The sequence below is a fragment of the Cryptomeria japonica genome, chromosome 8 (assembly GCF_030272615.1).
Source record: "Cryptomeria japonica chromosome 8, Sugi_1.0, whole genome shotgun sequence".
Lineage (NCBI taxonomy): Eukaryota > Viridiplantae > Streptophyta > Pinopsida > Cupressales > Cupressaceae > Cryptomeria > Cryptomeria japonica.
The window spans coordinates 654,660,766-654,680,085 of NC_081412.1; the positions used below are offsets into that span (position 1 = coordinate 654,660,766).

Sequence of the window (19,320 nt, forward strand, 5' to 3'; positions counted from 1 at the left end):
CCAACTCTAGCAAAAACTTGGGGAGAGGTAGAACTAGAGGGTCTAGTCCTATAAGTCTGCAGTGGGCGTGACTGTGCCTCCTCGCTCGGTATGGCTGGCTCATCCTCCATCCTGGATGAAGCTATGTCTCCACCTGCTTCTAGCACTGGCAATGAATCCTCATCTTCTTCCTTTTCCACTTCCTCATCAATGTCATCCAGCCCAAATCCACCCCCCTCCTCCATAGCCTGCTTCTCCAAATCAGTGATGTCAGTGTCGGAAAACAATGGAGGCTGCTCCTGTGATGTCAAATCACTGTAAGGATCTATATCATCCAAGTCAATTGGACCACCTTCTACTTCCTCTACCTTCCTTACGTGCAATTGAAGATTATATTGCACGAAGACAAGGTCATTGAGGCATTTCTGTGCTAACTTGCTCCTCTTCTTTGTGTGGATTGCTTCAAACGAGCTCCAGTTGCGCTCACAATTGGATGAACTGCAAGGCTGACATAAGACTCTGAGGGCAAGTTTTTGAGATGTGGGGTGTTTCTACCCCAATTTTGCCACCAAGCATCTGCAAAATAAATAAAATTGAAAAGTTAGAAAGCAAAGAGAAAAGAGAAAACATAATTTATCAATCATTTTAGATCCCAAAATTCAAATGGCAAATGTTATACCTGGGGTTTGAGTGGTTCTTCCTCTCCTAGCTAACTTTGAAGAGAATAGCTTACCCCTTACTCCCTCATAATTTTGGAGCTCACTCACAATGAGGTCTCTCTCCTCAACATCGGATACCATCCTCTCAATGCATGTACTGAGGCCCTCCATGACCTCTCCATTCGGATTTGAGTAAGAACCCCCGAACCTAAAACTAGGGTTGAGGAAGTACCCTGCTGCATGAATGGGTTGGTGGAGCTGATTGTTCCACCTCCTATCAACAATTTCCCAAATGGGATCAAATTTGAATCTATCCCCCTTGTAGTAATTTTTGATAGACTCCTTGGCCCTATCCATGGCCTCATAAAGATATCCCATTGGGTTTTATCCCCATCCACCAAGCGAAGAACTCGAACCACGGGCTCTAACACCTACAATTGAAAAATACAAATTACAAAAAGATTAAATAATGAAGTTACAAATTAGTAATGAGAGACTTGAATCAAGAATAATTAAAATTTAAAAATTAAAGTTTTGAAGTTACCTTCACAATTTCTGCAGCCCTTTGTGCAAATTGGCTGTCGAAGACTATGCATGCGACAACCTCTCCTTCAAGCTTCTTTGAATAAGGTGAGTTAAGCCATTATCCACTCACAAACATTTGTTTCAAAGAAATCAATGCAGCAAGAAGGCTTTGCAACATCAAAAAAATCGTTGCAAACCTTGTGACACTAGCTCTCACCAAATCTTTCCCTTGGGTGTGTTGTCTCATCAAATTTAGGACCCAAGGGTGATTGTAAATATATTTGGTGATCCTCCTTGCATCTTCCTCAACTGGAGTCACCCATTCAAGTTTTCCTATGTCTTCCAAAAGAAGGTCAAGGACATGTTGCCTCTTTTGGAGGATTATTCCTTACAAAGAAGAATTTATTCTTAAGAAAGATGCAACCAAGTAAAACAAAGCCACAACAAATGAAAATATTGCTAATGCCTAAAGGTGATAATTCAAAAGGATTCTACCTGCTGACACATATGCTACTGCATTATCTGTGATGATTTGCACCAGATTCTCTACCCCCACCTCCATGACGACATGCTCCTACATTCCAGCCAATTTTTCTACATTTTTCACCTTGCTGGAGGCATCAACACATTTCAAGAACACTATATTGTCCTTGCAAGCAACCAAAAAATTGATGATGGTGCGGTTCTTGCCATCTGTCCACCCATCAAAAAGAATGGTGCAGCCATAATTTGCCCATTCATTTTTTTGTTCCTCCATCACTTCTTTTGCCCTAGCAACTACATTTGTGAGCAACTTGTAAGAGCAAAGTGAAATTAGGTCTTAGTACACAATTTTGATTTAATAAACAAAAAATCTAAGAAATAATAAAAAATGAAATCAAGTGGACTATATAGTAATTTACTAACCTCCCACTCAAATCCTTTGCGAGAAGGGGCCTTGTACCCCTTTCCTAAAACTATCATAGGAGTCACCAAATTCAACCAATAAGGATTGTCCACCACATTGAATGGAATGTTGTTGAAGTACCAAAAATTAGCTGCTGCAATGTCGGTTTTCTCATGTACCTCCCTATTCCATCCTGTGACCTCTAATGATGGTTGTGCTCCAAGTGTGTTCTTGGGCACAAAATAATCACCTATGGACTTGTTGACGTGTATTTTGTACACGACCAAACACAGAATAAAATACCTAAAGGGTACCTTATCCTCTCTTGAATAAAGTCTCCAAATGCTGAAGATGTCGCGAAAAGGATCAATCGGGATGACTTCAAGGTTCTTTGCTGTAGGATCTCTACGTGTGGATAAGCTCTCTGTGGTATGATGTGATTTGCTAGAATCACAAGGGGACTTACACTTGATGACTGAATGTCTGATTTGCTTTGAATATTGCTGGAACACAGGATTTCACTGCCTTAGATTTGAAAAAAAGGAAAAAAGACGAGGGCAAGGAAAGGATCTAATCCTAACACTAAGAATGTAAGAGCAATGAATGATCTTTGATGAAATTCTAACTAGGTCTTGTTTTGACATCCCAGGACCATCTCCACAAGGTTAGTGCGATCTTCGAAGGAAAGCTTTATGATGTTCAAATCATCACTATAGGCATAGACACCATCACGCTGATGCATATCAATGAAGAAGCGACAATTGAAGTTAAGCTTAAGCTGAATGATTCCAGTTGACTACACAAGGCAAGTCTGCAATCAACAAACTGCTAGTAGTATGGATATACGAATTTCACCATTAATCAAGCACATTTCTTCCACTCCTCTAATAACATGAAATCAAATATGAGAAGTATAGAGACCATGCAAATTGTCGAATCGACCCATAAATTTCACCATTTCTTCAATGAAGTTTTACAAGTCTTTTACAACAACATCTTGGCAACAATCTTTGCCTTCTCTCTCTACTCTACTCTAATTGCTATTCTATCAACTGGCTAATCACCTTCTAACTACTCTCTATTCACTAACTCCTTTCTATTATTCTATTATCTATTCTCTTAGCCTTTACAAATGAAGAGTTGGGGCTTATATAGTGCCCATAATACAATTCGATGGCTAAGATCAATTTGAGATCAGTGGCCAAGATTCAATAATGAAAACCCTAATTAGGGTTTGTTACAACCATTACATAACATTTAATGCTTGACCAATGATAAAATTGTATTAATTGGACACATGTCTTCTCTGGAAAATTCGACCAATGGATAGTTGGGGTAGGTACATCGAAGTTTGTGCCACCTCCCATGAGTTAGGTACATTGAATCTGGACATGCTGAGGTGGACCAATCCGACTGGAGAAGTGATGACTGGGATGCCAACTCGTCTGACACTTGGTTGATGCCAATTTGATGTTGCTGAGAAGCTAGCTTTAATTAACTCTTCTGAAACTATCTGCTTCTTCAGCGAACCCTTGCTCTAACCTCTTTTGTCTTTGATGCGCAAGATGATTAATGTACCTCGCCTTGGAATGCTGGATTGGAAGAAGTTATTCCTGATGATGCTTGGCCGTCCTTGTTGATGCTAGACTGGAGGAGGTCGCCCTTATCCTTGCTTGATCGTCTTTGATGATACTGAGCTGGAGGAGATCATCTATGTCCTAGACCGGATCTTCTTTGATGAGAACCTGCCGACTTGTAGATGCTCTTGCCCTAGGAGTCGCCATCTTGATACCTACACAACATTTCAAAATTAGTAATATATCTTGAAGTGTAGAAATTAGACTTAAAAGGAAGATTTAAGATTTTAATTAGGAAACCTCATGATAAATCTAGAGTTATCATTTCCTAATCAACCATGCAACACTTAAGACTTTTCTTAAAAAAATGTCTAAAAATCAAACCTTGAACAAGGGTGTTAAGATGATTTTGCCATACCTCCTCAAGTATTAAACTCTAAGAAATGATGTAAAAATAGATGAATTTTGCTAGGCAAAGTTTAAATCATAGCCTTCTCTTGGATGAATTGCGCCTCCCTTAGCCTTCCAAAAGGGTTCCACCTTCCACTAGCTTCTTCAAAATTTGGAAATTCGCCTTCAATCCTTTGGATTTCGCTCCTCAAATTGCTCCTCAATTAGTAGAATTTCGCCTCCAACATGCTATATTTCGCTCCTCCAATTCACACTTCAACTCTGCACTTGAAAAAGGATGAATGAATGATTTGAAATGTGAAACAAACCCCTCCAATATATAGAGCGCTCACCTCTCTTCTCTCCAAGGCCGACTTGTCAAATAAAAGGTGAAATAATAAATAAAACCTCAAAAGAGTAGGCCAACTTGGCAAAATAAATCAAAATAGTGTCTTGAGCGCTTTATATTCAATTTTAATTTAATAAAAATTAATTTTAAATGCCTCCAAAATAAAAGTTTGATTTTCTAAGGCTTAAAATCAATTTATTAAATGCCAAAATGCTTTTAATTTATTGCGAATTTAATTTTAATTTTCTAAAACGCCTCAAAATTAGCAATGTTGGCGATCAAGTGCAATTTGGTGAATATGAATTTTTAAAACAAGGCTTAATGAGATTTCATGAGGATTTTGCCCTGGACCCTCTTTGAGGGTCAGGAGCGATTTTTCTATTTTCAACAAAGTCCATCATTTCTAGTCAAAACTTCTTCAGGTGGGTGGAGAAAGTCCTTTATTTCCCATTTATGATCAAAACTTGGTCTCTTTTCATTGCAAAACGAAGGAAATTAAAATCTCGCTGTGGGCCCTCTCTGAGGGTCAGGAGCAATTTTTCATTTTTTTGCTCAAATTTAGCATTTTTCAACCTCCAAAATCTCTTCAAGACATTTCAACTAGGCCCCCTCATTGACTTGCAAACTTAGCTTTGTCAAATTTTGGGGAAAAGGTGTGATTTTGAAGTTTTTCGCTCTGGGCCCTCTCTGAGGGTCAGGAGCGATTTTTGCAAATTGGGCTTGATTCTTCATCAGGAGCGATTTTTCGCTGTGGGCCCTCTCTAAGGGTTAGGAGCGATTTTTCATTTTCTGACCAAAATCATCAAGTTTCAAAGGCAAAATAATATTCATCATGTTCTTGGAGGTCTCTTCTCCTTGTCCTAACCTTGCCTTAGCACCATTTTGAAGAAAACATGCATTTTTTGAAAATCTCGTTGTGGGCCTTCAGTCAGGGTCCAGAGCGATTTTTTGGTTCTAGGCAAATTCCTTTATCTTTTAATCTTCAAATCACCTCCAAGGCATAACACATCACGTTCTCCTCCTGTCCAAGCAAGTTTTTATCTCAATTCTTCAAACCAAGGAGAGAATCCTAGAAAATCGCTATGGGCCCTCTCTGAGGGTCCGGAGCAATTTTTGTAATTGCCTTCAAAATATTGATTCTCAACGATTTCTTCTCACTTCAAGGCTTTTCAAACATCGTTTCAAACCCATGCATAACCTTAGCTTTCCTCAAACTTGGATGAAAAATTCCCATTTTAGGTTTCTCGCTGTGGGCCCTCTTTGAGGGTCCGGAGCGATTTTTCGCTATGGGCCTTCAGTGAGGGTCAGGGGCGATTTTTTCGTTTTGGGTTGATTTCTTCTTGTGTTGATCCTCCAAATTATATTCAACGGATAGAACATGCTTTCCTTCATCCCTTCCAATCATAAAATCACTTTGATCTTGCAAGAATAATGCATAGTTGAAAATCTCGCTGTGGACCCTCTCTGAGGGTCAGGAGCGATTTTTTCTACCTGGACCAAAATGTTTCACTTTTCATCTAAAAATCACTTTGCCAAGGGAGATATCGTCTTGTTCTTTGCTATGAATAAAAATTCATGTCCAAGAAAGGTCAAAAAATGTGCACACAAAGAAAATCGCTATGGACCCTCTCTGAGGGTCAGGAGCGATTTTACCTTTCCTGGGCAAAACTCCTTCAATTCATCATCTTCAATCAAGTCTAGATACTTCATTATGCTCGTTCTATCCTTCACCATGCTTTTGACCTCTCAAATCGACCAAATAAGGCTAGCAATGACCCTTATAAGATTTCTCGCTGTGGGCCCTCTCAGAGGGTCAGGAGCGAGATTCGCTTTGGACCTCCTCTGAGGGTCAGGAGCGAGATTCGCTTTGGACCTCCTCTGAGGGTCAGGAGCGAAATTTGACTTTTTGAACTCTCCGTCAGGATAATTTATATGGAATATAACATTTAAGTATAAGTGACATTTCCTTCTATCCTCACTTATACTTTAAGTTATATTCCATATATACTTTCAGGATGTTTGAGAGTGGTTTCAAACCTCCAGGAGTTATATTGCAAAAATCTAGTTTTTGGAGGTTTTTTCAGTTTCCAGACTTAGTCAAATTTCAAGATCAAGACATTCCAGACTTAACCAAATTTCAGGATCAGGACTTTCCAAACTTAGCCAAATTTCAGGGCATTCCAGACTTCATCACTCACCAACTTGACCTAACCCAAGCAGAACCTGCTATCCAGGTGATCCCCTCGGCGACACTCAAAATGCAAAGGCTAACAGACAAAACCCTAAAAGACCTAGAAAACAAACCCTAAAAAGCAAAAAGCAGGGGTCCCCATTTGCAATGGGGCGATGTGTGAAATGGTCACAACAAGACCCCGATCGTGATGATGCAACAGTGCCAGGTACTCTGCTAGAGGAAGCAGAAGCGATGGGCGAAGTGATGGTGGGTTTGCAGATACGTGGGCCACGCCGAGAGCCCACTACGCCCTCAAGTGCTTCTTGTTTCTCTTCAATGTCAACAGAAACACCTTGAGATTCAACTATGGCTGATTTCATGGCTAGCTTTGCCATCTCCCTTTGCAAGTTCTTCTCTTCCCCAGCTGCAAGTAGGCATTCATTTATCTTTTTATTTCTTCATTGGTCTCAGGGCATGCTCTAGCATCATGCCTATCTATTCCTGCCAGGTGGTATTTGAGGTAGTTGATGCCTCCTTGAAGTATTTTCTCACACTTTATGCATATAAATGACTGAGGATCGGGTCCCTCATAGGCATACCTGCATGCCCCATCTCTAGCACCTAACTTGGGAATCTGATTTTCCTTAAAAAATCACTTCAAATCCCCTTCAAATCCACTTGAAATGAGCAAGAATAGTTTGAAATCTCCTTGTTGGTCAGTCTTCCCCCTTCTCACCAAAAAACCCAGCTCAAAAAATGAAATGCAATGAACTTTTGATGTTTTCTTGTTATGTACTGGCGCGGCCGAGTTTTTAGCTCGAACTCGCCGAGTTTTTGCCAGTAGAAGTCGTAACTACTCGCCTGGCCCAAAAACTTGGCTAGTAGTCCATCTATGCTCGTACCATCATCTCAGGCTGGTTGTATAGCTCACAATGGTTGCACCTTTCAATTCTAGCAGATTTTGGGTAATAACTTTGTGTTTTGATTTGTAACATGCTATTGGGGTGCCATTATTTCATACATTTGCAAACCATACAGTTTGATTGGAGCATAGTCAAGTTTCTTGAGGTTGTACCATCCTCAAAGCTAGCCATACAGCTATTGAAGCTTGGCATGTGAGTACTTTATCCAAGCGCTTCACATTTTGCAGGTTTCCTTTGTTGTTGAGGGTCACCTAACTTGATCACTCCTCTATTTTTGGGAGTTAGAAACTTTGCATTTTGTGATGTGGTGAGCCATATGGTTGAGATTGAACTACTCTAAAGTGGTGCTTTTGGGAATATTTTATTATTATATTAAATCCCTATCAACTACCCTTGAGAACTTATAAAAAAGTGCTTCAAGAACATAATTAACAAAGGTTAGTGAAAGTGAACTTTACGCTGAAGAAACTTATGCTTATAAATATTATTTTTATTTAGTGAAAGTGAAGCTTATGTTGAAGAAACTTATGCTCATAAAAAATATTGTTATTTAGTCATTGCATGTTTATAATTTCATGAAGTTGGTTGAAACGAGATTATATCTAGTCGAACTTAATGGTGGTGAGATCCATCTTTCTGAATTGTAGCTTTATATTCAATTGAGTTGTTTATTTTATGAAATCGTGTAATGTCCATTTGTTTAATTCTTTCATATTAATCCAAATTTTTTGCACTTGAATTTAACGAATTAGTAAACATTCATTTCTACTGTTCAAATATCTTTGTTTGCAACAAAACATGGGCCTTTCCTTTAGCCAGTTGGAAGTTGTCTTTGTTTGTGCTTTATAATTTATCCTCAATATTTAAAAATCTCATTGCAGGGTTTGATTGACAGTCCAACACTTTCATTTTGGGGAAATAACATAGTTAGCAATTTACATTAAATAAAATGTCCGTCAAAATCTTGTATGGTGTGCATAATTGTAATTTTGTCTGTAGTTCTAGGTTAGATTTAGTTAGATTGCAAGGAGTTCCCCTTCTAATCTTTAAAACAATTAAACTGTATATACTGTTTTGTTTTGTGTTGTCTAGCAACAAACAAATTAAAATACTACAGAACTATGTTTTGTATCACTCATTTTGAGGCTCAAAGTTTTCACAAACTTATATATCATGCAGTTAGAGTTTTCTACATGTTTGCCCTCTGCTAGCAGTATAAAAATCATGCTATATTCTTCTTCTCTCCTGTGGAGGCAATGTGGGCATGATAATGGGAAGTCTCAGGCCTAAGATTTTGATCATGAAATTGCACTAGAATAGGCCTATATTTTAAGTTTACAAAACTACTAGATTCCCGTGTTTATTTCATGATTTTTATTCATGAATGTCACGATTGGCATGTTATTTTTTTCTACATAAATACTTACAAATTTTAACTTTACATGTTTATGTTTTTAAAACTATTGATCAATATACGATTTAAGCTTCTCTATAGAGAGTGGTACCGATCTGTTATTTTCTGTTGGCTAGAGATTGGTAGAAATAGACCTAAAAGTCTTGTCTTTCAATCTTTACTTCTGACTGTAACTCATCAACCTCTACAAGAATTTAGTTTCTCTTGACCATTTACAATGCTAAATGGATATGAAATATTGTCTCGATTGAGATATTCATTATACATCATTAAAGCCTTTGTAAAATTACATTAGCATGCTTTTGTTTCTTGATCTAGGCATATTCTGAATGGATACTGTACACTACAAGTGGAATATCAAGTGCACTATATCATTCATGCGATTCTGGGAGTTGGTGTGCTTTGTCATTCCACGTTTTGCAGGTATTATGATAGCCATCCTTGTATTTGTTATACAGTATTTTTTTTTTAATAAAGAGAATTAAATGTCATATGCAAGTAACTAATTAGTTTGCATTTCTACAATGTCATAACCCCTCTTTGGACATTGGATTATTGTGATTAAATAAATACGATAATTAAAACATTTATTAATTAACATTTAATAATATGGGAAAATTGTCTCATTTATGAGACTTCACGATTTTCCTCTAAAGTAAGAGGGTTGTCATAACCCCACATCTGGTGACGTGTGATGTCCCCATATTGTCAAATAATAATAATAATTTATATCTGAATGGGCTTATGCACCAATTATTTAATTGTGAGTTATTTGTTCATTCAAATTAAAGATTTGAATGAACCTCTTAATTGTAAACTGATTATTATATTATCAATTTTATTAAATAACATCTTCATATTTAACTTAAAAGATTATAATAATAAACTGATTATTATTAAATAACATATTTATATTGAAATTAAAGATTATATAGTAATTAAATTATGAAGTAAATCCAATTGAGAGCAATAATAACAAATATATGTTAAAAACATATATATTAGGACTGACTTAAAAGATTACCACCAATCAATGATAATTATAGATGCATCGGTTAAGGTTAGAATATATTTTAAAAAAAAGCACAGCACCTCCCTCTAATGCTCACGTCTTCTCGGGGAAAAGTCATAGCCATCCAAATACTTTAATATAGGATTAGTCTTTCTCTAGCGAAAAGGGAGGAGGGATTTTACGAAGAAAAAAAGGAGGAAAACAAGGGGACAAGAAAAGAGGAAAATAAAGAGAGGTCAGCGGTCCCATGACCTGGGTAATATGGCTGGTAAGAATATGAACATCTAAGATTGTTAATAAATCGTAGGACGTTATTAATACAATATGATGGCCGATAATATAACAATAATACTATTAATACAACATGATGTTGTTAATATAATATTATTAATGTTAACACATTATGATGCTGTTAACATAATATCATACTATTAATAAAATATAATACTATTAATGCAGCAGTTATACGGACTGGTAAAGTATGAATATATGGGACTGTTAATTCTGCTTGGTATTAAGAATATAATTAACACTAATAATAAATCTGACTTTGTTAATATTAACACTGCTAACATATCCTAATATGTATCTAATATGAATGTTAATATATGAAACCCCATAACATTCTTACGCAGAATTAATAATGGTATAAATTTAGATAAAAATAATAATATAATTATAATAATAATAAAATTATAATTATTATAATAGTTTATAAGAACTGCTCTGAATTACAATGTATATTACAATACTATTTAAAATAAGTAATAATATAATTATAGAGAATAATATAATGGTTGTAATTATTATAATATTTTATAAGTAATGTTCTCTAGTTGAATATATATATTAATGTTAATTGTGTTGGTTGTAATTAGGGCCAGTGGACATATAGGGCTATGCCCATCACCACACGGCTCTTAAGGTTTGCTCACCACACACTCAAATAAACATGCCTCCTTGATAGGGCTGACCCCATCAAGGTAAATTAAAAGGAAAGCAATAAAATGGTTTAAAGTATAAAGGAGGCTGACATGATTAGGGATCTATATGTCACCTATAAATGCAACACTTTTCTCTCATTAAATCAATCAAGTTTTATGTTGACAAAACTATCTTTGGTGAAGAGCGAAATTTATACTTATGCATTCAATAAGATCAAAGTCTTCCATATAGTAAGCAGCGAACTTTCATATAGTGGCAGCGAACTTCATAAGGGTTGCATTAGACTTCAACCAGCAAACAGCGAACCTCCTCACATGTTGTAGCAGACCCAAATAGGAGGGTGTGAACTTGATCAAACAACAGCAGACTTTACATTGAAGGCAGCGAACTCCCTTAGAGACAGCAGATCATCATCCAACATTGAAGACTCCATTAAAGGGCTGTAATCAGACTGTAACCTAATTATTCCTCCCTCATGGTGGCTGTAAAACCAGATAAGTGTGTAATTTCCTGTTGAATTCGGAATCATAAATCAGATCTGAGGATCCTTTGGCTGGGTTTTTCCTCCTAGGAGGTTTTCCCAGGGTAACTGTGCATTGTCTCTAGCATTTCATTTCCTTTATTATGTTTAAAGTCTGAAAACAATAAATTAATTAATCTAAATCTAATTTTCTGAGTTTTATTCAATCTGAAAGTACTAAAAATTAACAAATTGAAAATAAATAATAAATAATAAATATACTTATATACATACATACATATATATATAGTAATTTAAATGAGTAAGTAAATATAAGATTATAAATCAGATAGAATTATTAATTTGATATCAACTAGAAGGTTATGTTTCTCTGTTATGACCATCAGTATCTTAAGAAATGTGATGTTTAAGATAGTTTTGTCTCCTAATCAATTTGGGTTTAGTCATAAGTACATTGATATGGATTAATTATGGTTAAAACGAGACTAAACCTAGTAGGGGACGTTACAAATGGTATCAGAGCTATGATCTTGCCATCCTGTAGGGTAAGATTGAATCAACGAATTATTCTAGTCAATAAACAGAGGCAAATACCATGACCGATAAGCAACGAGGGTTCCATCTCATAAGATGAATTTAAAATATATCATTATCAGCCAAATATATATTGAATGGGTATGACTTCAGAGTAATTCAAATTAGAATAGTGGATAACTAGGCATATCCATGGTGGCATTTAAAATACTTAATATATATATGACCCAAAAGAAAAAAGTTGGCATTTAAATTGAGAATAAATTAATTCCATATGAACCATTAGTGAGGAAATGGGGTCGAGCAATGAGGTCAGCAGATGTTAGGCCTCTGTCAGGTACATCACCCGCCTGTCAGGTACATCACTCGCTATGGCAACTGTAGGTCCGTCATTAGTGAGGCCAAGGGGGAATAAACCACTCTTGGGCCTGATAAGCGCTATGGGCGTCTCATTGCGTCTAAATCCTTTTGATCTCACTAAGGAAGTGAATATGGAGAAGGCTAATGCATACACAAACATTTATTGAAATTACAAGTCATTATTGAATTGCATTATTAATATGATTTTAAGATCACAAGGATTAGTCCCATAAAGAAACCATGGATTAATTATTAAGTAATGATGAATGGATAAATTGCATACCCAAATCCAGTAAGATACAAGGGAATAGGGTCATGGGATAGTAGGAACTAGGCCTCTGTCAAGTAGGCAACCCACTGTGGATGACCGAAAATCTGCCACAAGTTGGGCCAAGGGGGAGTGTACTGCTCTTGGGCCTGATAAGCACTACGGGCATCCTATTGCACCTACTTCTCCTTGGTCTCACTAGGGAATGAGTATGGAATTATCTTATTGATAACTGTATAATCTTAAAGAAATTGACTAATAATCGATGTATACTTCACATTCATCACTAGTGTGGGAGAGAGACAGAGCAATGAGGTCAACAGAAACTAGGCCTCTGTCAAGTAGGCAACCCACTGTGGATGACTGAAAGTCTGCCATCAGTTGGGCCAAAGGGGAGTGTACCGCTCTTGGGCTTGATAAGCGCTACGGGCGTCTCATTGTGTCTAAATCTTTTTCATTAATAGCGAATAGGGAGTTAAGCATAGTCCATTTAATTAATACTTGAGGAAAGTATCCAAACATTGTGCTATCTATCCTCTTTGTCGATATGGCTAATCAGACTCATTATATTTACTCCATTTGAAATTCTTAAATACTCTACCTGAGATCACAAACTAGATTGAGTGTTTATGTTTTTGCATCCAGCTGGTGTTGATTTGTGTTTCTACTCATAACAAGAAAGAAATTTCACAATGTGTGTATTCACATGTATACTCCGTGTTTGCATATATGTATGCTTCGTGTTTTCCATGTGTATGCTCTGTGCCTTCCACGTGTATGCTTCGTGTTTCCCATGTATATGCTCTGTGTTGTTTAACTCATGTTGGTAGATGACTTAGTTGATGAAATTAAAATAAACATTTGCTTGAGGACAAGCAAATTCGGGAAGGGCGGACTGTCATAACCCCTCTTTGGACATTGGATTATTGTGATTAAATAAATAGGATAATTAAAACATTTATTAATTAACATTTAATAATATGGGAAAATCATCTCATTTTTGAGACTTCACGATTTTCCTCTAAAGTGAGAGGGTTGTCATAACCCCACATCTGGTGACGTGTGATGTCCCCGTATTGTCAAATAATAATAATAATTTATATCTGAATGGGCTTATGCACCAATTATTTAATTATGAGTTATTTGTTCATTCAAATTAAAGATTTGAATGAACCTTTTAATAGTAAACTGATTATTATATTATCAATTTTATTAAATAACATCTTCATATTTAACTTAAAAGATTATAATAATAAACTGATTATTATTAAATAACATCTTTATATTGAAATTAAAGATTATATAGTAATTAAATTATGAAGTAAATCCAATTGAGAGCAATAATAACAAATATATGTTAAAAACATATATATTAGGACTGACTTAAAAGATTACCACCAATCAATGATAATTATAGATGCATCGGTTCAGGTTAGAATATATTTTAAAAAAAAGCACAGCACCTCCCTCTAATGCTCACGTCTTCTCGGGGAAAAGTCATAGCCATCCAAATACTTTAATATAGGATTAGTCTTTCTCTAGCGAAAAGGGAGGAGGGATTTTACGAAGAAAAAAAGGAGGAAAACAAGGGGATAAGAAAAGAGGAAAATAAAGAGAGGTCAGGAGTCCCATGACCTGGGTAATACGGTTGGTAAGAATATGAACATCTAAGATTGTTAATAAATCGTAGGACGTTATTAATACAATATGATGGCCGATAATATAACAATAATACTATTAATACAACATTATGTTGTTAATATAATATTATTAATGTTAACACATTATGATGCTGTTAACATAATATCATACTATTAATAAAATATAGTACTATTATTGCAGCAGTTATACGGACTGGTAAACTATGAATATATGGGACTGTTAATTCTGCTTGGTATTAAGAATATAATTAACACTGCTAACATAACCTAATATGTATCTAATATGAATGTTAATATATGAAAGCCCATAACATTCTTACACAGAATTAATAATGGTATAAATTTAGATAAAAATAATAATACAATTATAATAATAATAAAATTATAATTATTATAATAGTTTATAAGAACTGCTCTGAATTACAATGTATATTACAATACTATTTAAAATAAGTAATAATATAATTATAGAGAATAATATAATGGTTGTAATTATTATAATATTTTATAAGGGATGTTCTCTAGTTGAATATATATTAATGTTAATTGAAAATAAATAATAAATAATAAATATACTTATATACATATATATATATATAGTAATTTAAATAAGTAAATATAAGATTATAAATCAGATGGAATTATTAATTTGATATCAACTAGAAGGTTATGTTTCTCTGTTATGACCATCAGTATCTTAAGAAATGTGATGTTTAAGATAGTTTTGTCTCCTAATCAATTTGGGTTTAGTCATAAGTACATTGATATGGATTAATTATGGTTAAAACGAGACTAAACCTAGTAGGGGACATTACATACAACCTAATCTAACAACTGAATTTTCTTCTTGATGATGAAGCAAGGAAATCCAAATATTTTGTTTGAAGAAGACCAGAAATGCCCTATGTAAAAATGAAACCTGCAAAACATGTAGGTAATCCTTCAAGCCAGCTTTGGAGGAATCAATATAACAAGTGATGATTTTTTACATGAATCTATATGTGCATTAGAGAAACAACAGATAACTTGGCAAAAGAATTCTTAATCAAACAAGGCCTCAGGGTATCTTGACAATCAAAAGCAGGGAATAATATGCCATGTAATGCTGAATCAAATAAAATCCCTATTAACAATATCATTAAACTATCCTTCGATATCAGAGAAGTGAAGTTTCAATGCGTAAATTCATTTGTAGGTAAGGTTGTTGATGGGGTGGCAATTATATATATTGACTGTGAGAAATGACATAGGTCAATTGATTCAAAAGAGGGGTTATATGAAGTAACTATGCATATTTATCAGTAACATTCTAGTTTGCTTGAGGATGCTCAAGTCAATTAAGACAAGTCATCCTTGCCATGCAAGCTTAAAACAATGCCTTCATATAAGAGAAACACAACATATAGATTTATCAAAAAATCAGAATATATAAGATACACAATCAGAGATTGGAAAAAGAGGTTGGAAACTTGTTTGAGTAGTATAGAAAATCCCAGGAAAAGCTAGTAGCAGTCTAAGAACATATATTTTTAAACAAGGTTTTGACAACATTAAAAATAGGTAGAGAGCCACTTTTGGAAACAAACAACGGTTGAGCAGGTCTCAATTTAGGCTACCATCGAATTCTTAGTGAACCCTATGATGTTGGGAGACATTGTTCAAAGCAACAGAAGGTTTGCTTAAATGGTTCATTATTCCCTTCTACTTGAACAATGCCACTGTGAAATTTATGTAAATGATTCATGCTATTCTTTACCCATTCACATCATTTGTAAATGTCTATTTTGATGACATACTCATTTCAATACAGCATGTGAAGAGAATTTGCGTATTGCTCAACAAGTGCTCAACACTCAATGGCAACAAAAGTTTTATGCAAATCTCAAGAAAAATAATGTCATGGAGATACATCTTAGGAATATTGTTGATGTATATGGAGTGCATGAGGATTCAAGCAATATTCATGTCATTCTAGAATTTCCACATACACAAAAGATCCTCAAAGAACTTAGTAATTTCATGGGGTTGGCAAGATTCTATTGTACATTTGTAGTTGATTTCTCTAACATAACTTGGCCCTTGATTGAAGTCACCGATAGCAGGGAAAAACCAACTACAAATTAGTCATGCATACTAAACAACATAAAAGCTAGGTGTGGGGTCATTCAATAAACGAGAGCCTATACGATTTGAAGAGAAAGAGCACACAAATGCTTTTTACTCGAGGAAAGCAGTTCACTCCACCTAATACATCTCCAAAGCCACAAAACATCAACAATGCATCTCCAAAAGGCTATCAGAATAATAGTAATAATAGATTCAAGAGTAACAGTAATAATAGAGGAGATGGGTGTTGAATATAGTGACTCCAAAGGATGCCCTATCATACAATGCTGATAGTGTAATGAATGGGGGCGTTTTGGAAGAATGCTAAAACAATCAGAGAAAATAGGATTGTATGTAAATCGTGTAGACTAGGAGACCATGAACACATTAAATTGCCAAAGAAAAATGTTAGCATCAACATGATTGATGTGGGGCAAAAGAATAAAGTACTGGTCATTACTCAAGCTTAAACAAACAAAGAAATATACCTAGACCCTTGTAGAAGTTTTCGTGAATGACAATGAAATAGAACAAGCCATATCAAATGGTGCTTCAATTAACAAGCATGTTTTTCTATGAGGTTAGAATTGGATAAAAAAATTTCAAGGCAGGCATTAGAAACCACCATGCTGATCAAAATGGCAAATCTATCAAAAAACATTGTAAAATTGAGGATTACAATCACCACCACAATAGATTGTGGTCAAAAAGAGGGAAGAATGAAGATTTAATAATAGAGCCTCTAGTACATGGGAACCAAGTGATAGATCCTATGTTGCTGACGGTAAACGTAGCAAAGAAATCAGCAATAATACAGATATAGATAGTTGGAAAGAATTTTACAAATTCAATCATTGACGAAGAAATGTACTTCTTGAAGATACTTGGAAGAGTTCGGGTAAACCAACCATTTGGCTACCAACTTTTCAACTAGTAGGTTCAGATCAACATGGCATCAAGTTACTAGGGGTTTTGTTGGAAATTGTTGTCATTGATGTCAAAGGTCTGCTGAAGCAACTCTAGGACTGCTGTAGAAAATTAGAACTGTAGAAAATCAGAACTATAGAAATCAGAGTTTAAATTGTCTAAATAAATTGTTTATTTATGATGGCCAACCTCCTCCACATTGGCATCCAAGACAAACTTATAATGCTGGCTGACCTCCACTTGAGGAATTAAATTGAAAATAAATATATTATTTCCATTGGGCCAACCTCCTTGGTTTGAGCACCCACTTTGGGATGCTAATGAAAATTAAATAAATTATCTTTATTCCTGCCTTGGCCGACTGAGAAAGAAGATGTGCAACCACTGGTAAAGAGGTGCATGTATTGGTATAAATAAGAGGTCATTTGGAAGTCATTCCATCAAGAAGTTAATCAAATTTCACTCCATCAATAGAGAATCTGGATCAGACCATAGAAGCAGATCTAAGATGATCTTAAGAGCAGTCTATTGGTATAAGTAAGAGGTGCATGTATAGGTAATAGGTATAAATAAGAGGTCATTTGGAAGTCATTCCATCAAGAACTTAATCAAATATCACTCCATCAATAGAAAATCTGGAGTGACCTTAGAAAATCAGAAATTTTGCAGACCTAAAGGGTGAATTCTAGCAGACCTTGAGGTGAATTTTTGCAGACCTAAAGGACGAATTGTAGCAGACCTAAGTGTAGATCTTCAAGAGTGAATTATTGTAGATTTGAGGACAATTTTATTGCAAACTTCATGGGTGAGTTGTTTCAGATTTAAAGATTATTTATTGAAGATTTGAAGGATATTTTATGCAAACCTTAAGGGCGAATACTTGCAGACCTATGAGCAGAACTATGAAGGGTTTCAGATTTGATTGGAGAATAAGGTCAAACATTCATCATTTCATTCTTTTGGAGGTTGGTGCCTCATTCTCAAGAGATTGGTGCCTCCAGTGGGTTAGTGCCTATGAAATAATCTAAAGGGAATTGGTGTCTCCTCTGGATTGGTGCCTATGAAATTTGTAAGAAGTTTTTAATACAAAAGCAATGTTTTGCCATGGTTTTCTCCTGCAAGGGTTTCCACATCAATCATGTGTTCTTTTGTTTCTACTTGCTAGATCTTGCATTTGTGGTTGATCATGCTTTGAAGTATTGATATTGCATCTAATCAAGTTTTGAAAAGTAAAAGTTTGTTGATATACTGATTCACGCACCCCCCTCTCAGTATATTTTTATGCTCTTCAGGTTTTAGTGGCCCAAAAGGTACAGATTGAAACCCAACCATTTTTATTGTATTTTGTAATCATTTCTTTACATAAGACGGTTGAGATAGATGACAACATCTAGAGTGAACAATAACTAGAAGAGGAATACCACATGCATAAAAAATAAAGCCAAATTTTAAGGACCTCATTGAATTCTTGTAAAAATTGTTTTTCTTTTAGCAAGAAGGGTGAAGGATTTAGGAAATCTCTTACTAAACTCTTCCCTGATCTTGATATGGAAGATGCATTTACAACTGAATTTTCTGATTTTGTTACCTCCGATGGTCAAAGTCCTTCTGCTCTTTGTGACAAGTATAGGAAGGATGCTCACTCTTGTGGTACCTCAATGGCCACAAATTGCCACACCTCCAAGTTCTTGCAATCAAAATTTTATCACAAGTAAGTTTATGAATCTCAGCACATTCTATATTTGGTTGTCATTTAAAAATTACAATTTTAAAATTTGAAGTTTGATTTACTAGATTGTTCATTCAAAAATTCTAGTGAGAGCTCCCTTTGCTTCAATAGGTTGCTCGTTCTTCTTTAGTTGAACAGAATTGGAGTACATACTCCTTCATCCTCTCAATGAAGTGCAATTGATTGACATCAAGCAAAGAGAGGAGCTAGTTTACATGCATTCCAACTTGTGCCGTCTTACTCAAAATATTAATGATGAGTATAAGGGGCAACAAAGTTGTGGGATGTAGAACTAGAGCGTACTAACTTGGAACTTTCATTTTTTGGACAATCTTTAGTTTTTGAGGAGTTGAGTAGCCAGCATACTTTTAGTGTAAACCTTGTGGCAGCGGGGTTCCATCATCTAATGTTAATGTTGATGG

The 19,320-nt window shown here is 35.3% G+C and overlaps 1 protein-coding gene across 8 annotated transcripts in view; it reads left to right on the forward strand.

Moving 5' to 3' along the window:
- LOC131051999 (uncharacterized) overlaps nt 1–19,320 on the forward strand; it is a 156,818-nt gene that overhangs the window by 74,331 nt on the left and 63,167 nt on the right. For 6 of the 8 annotated variants that reach the window (XM_059209632.1, XM_059209633.1, XM_059209634.1 and 3 more), the window contains 2 exons: nt 9,194–9,298; nt 18,800–18,880. The exons of 1 other annotated variant lie outside the window; for it this stretch is intronic. In XM_059209632.1, coding sequence (XP_059065615.1) covers nt 9,194–9,298; nt 18,800–18,880 — 186 coding nt within the window. The remainder of the gene's footprint in view (nt 1–9,193; nt 9,299–18,799; nt 18,881–19,320) is intronic. One more of the 8 variants, XM_057986598.2, reaches the window with a different exon arrangement.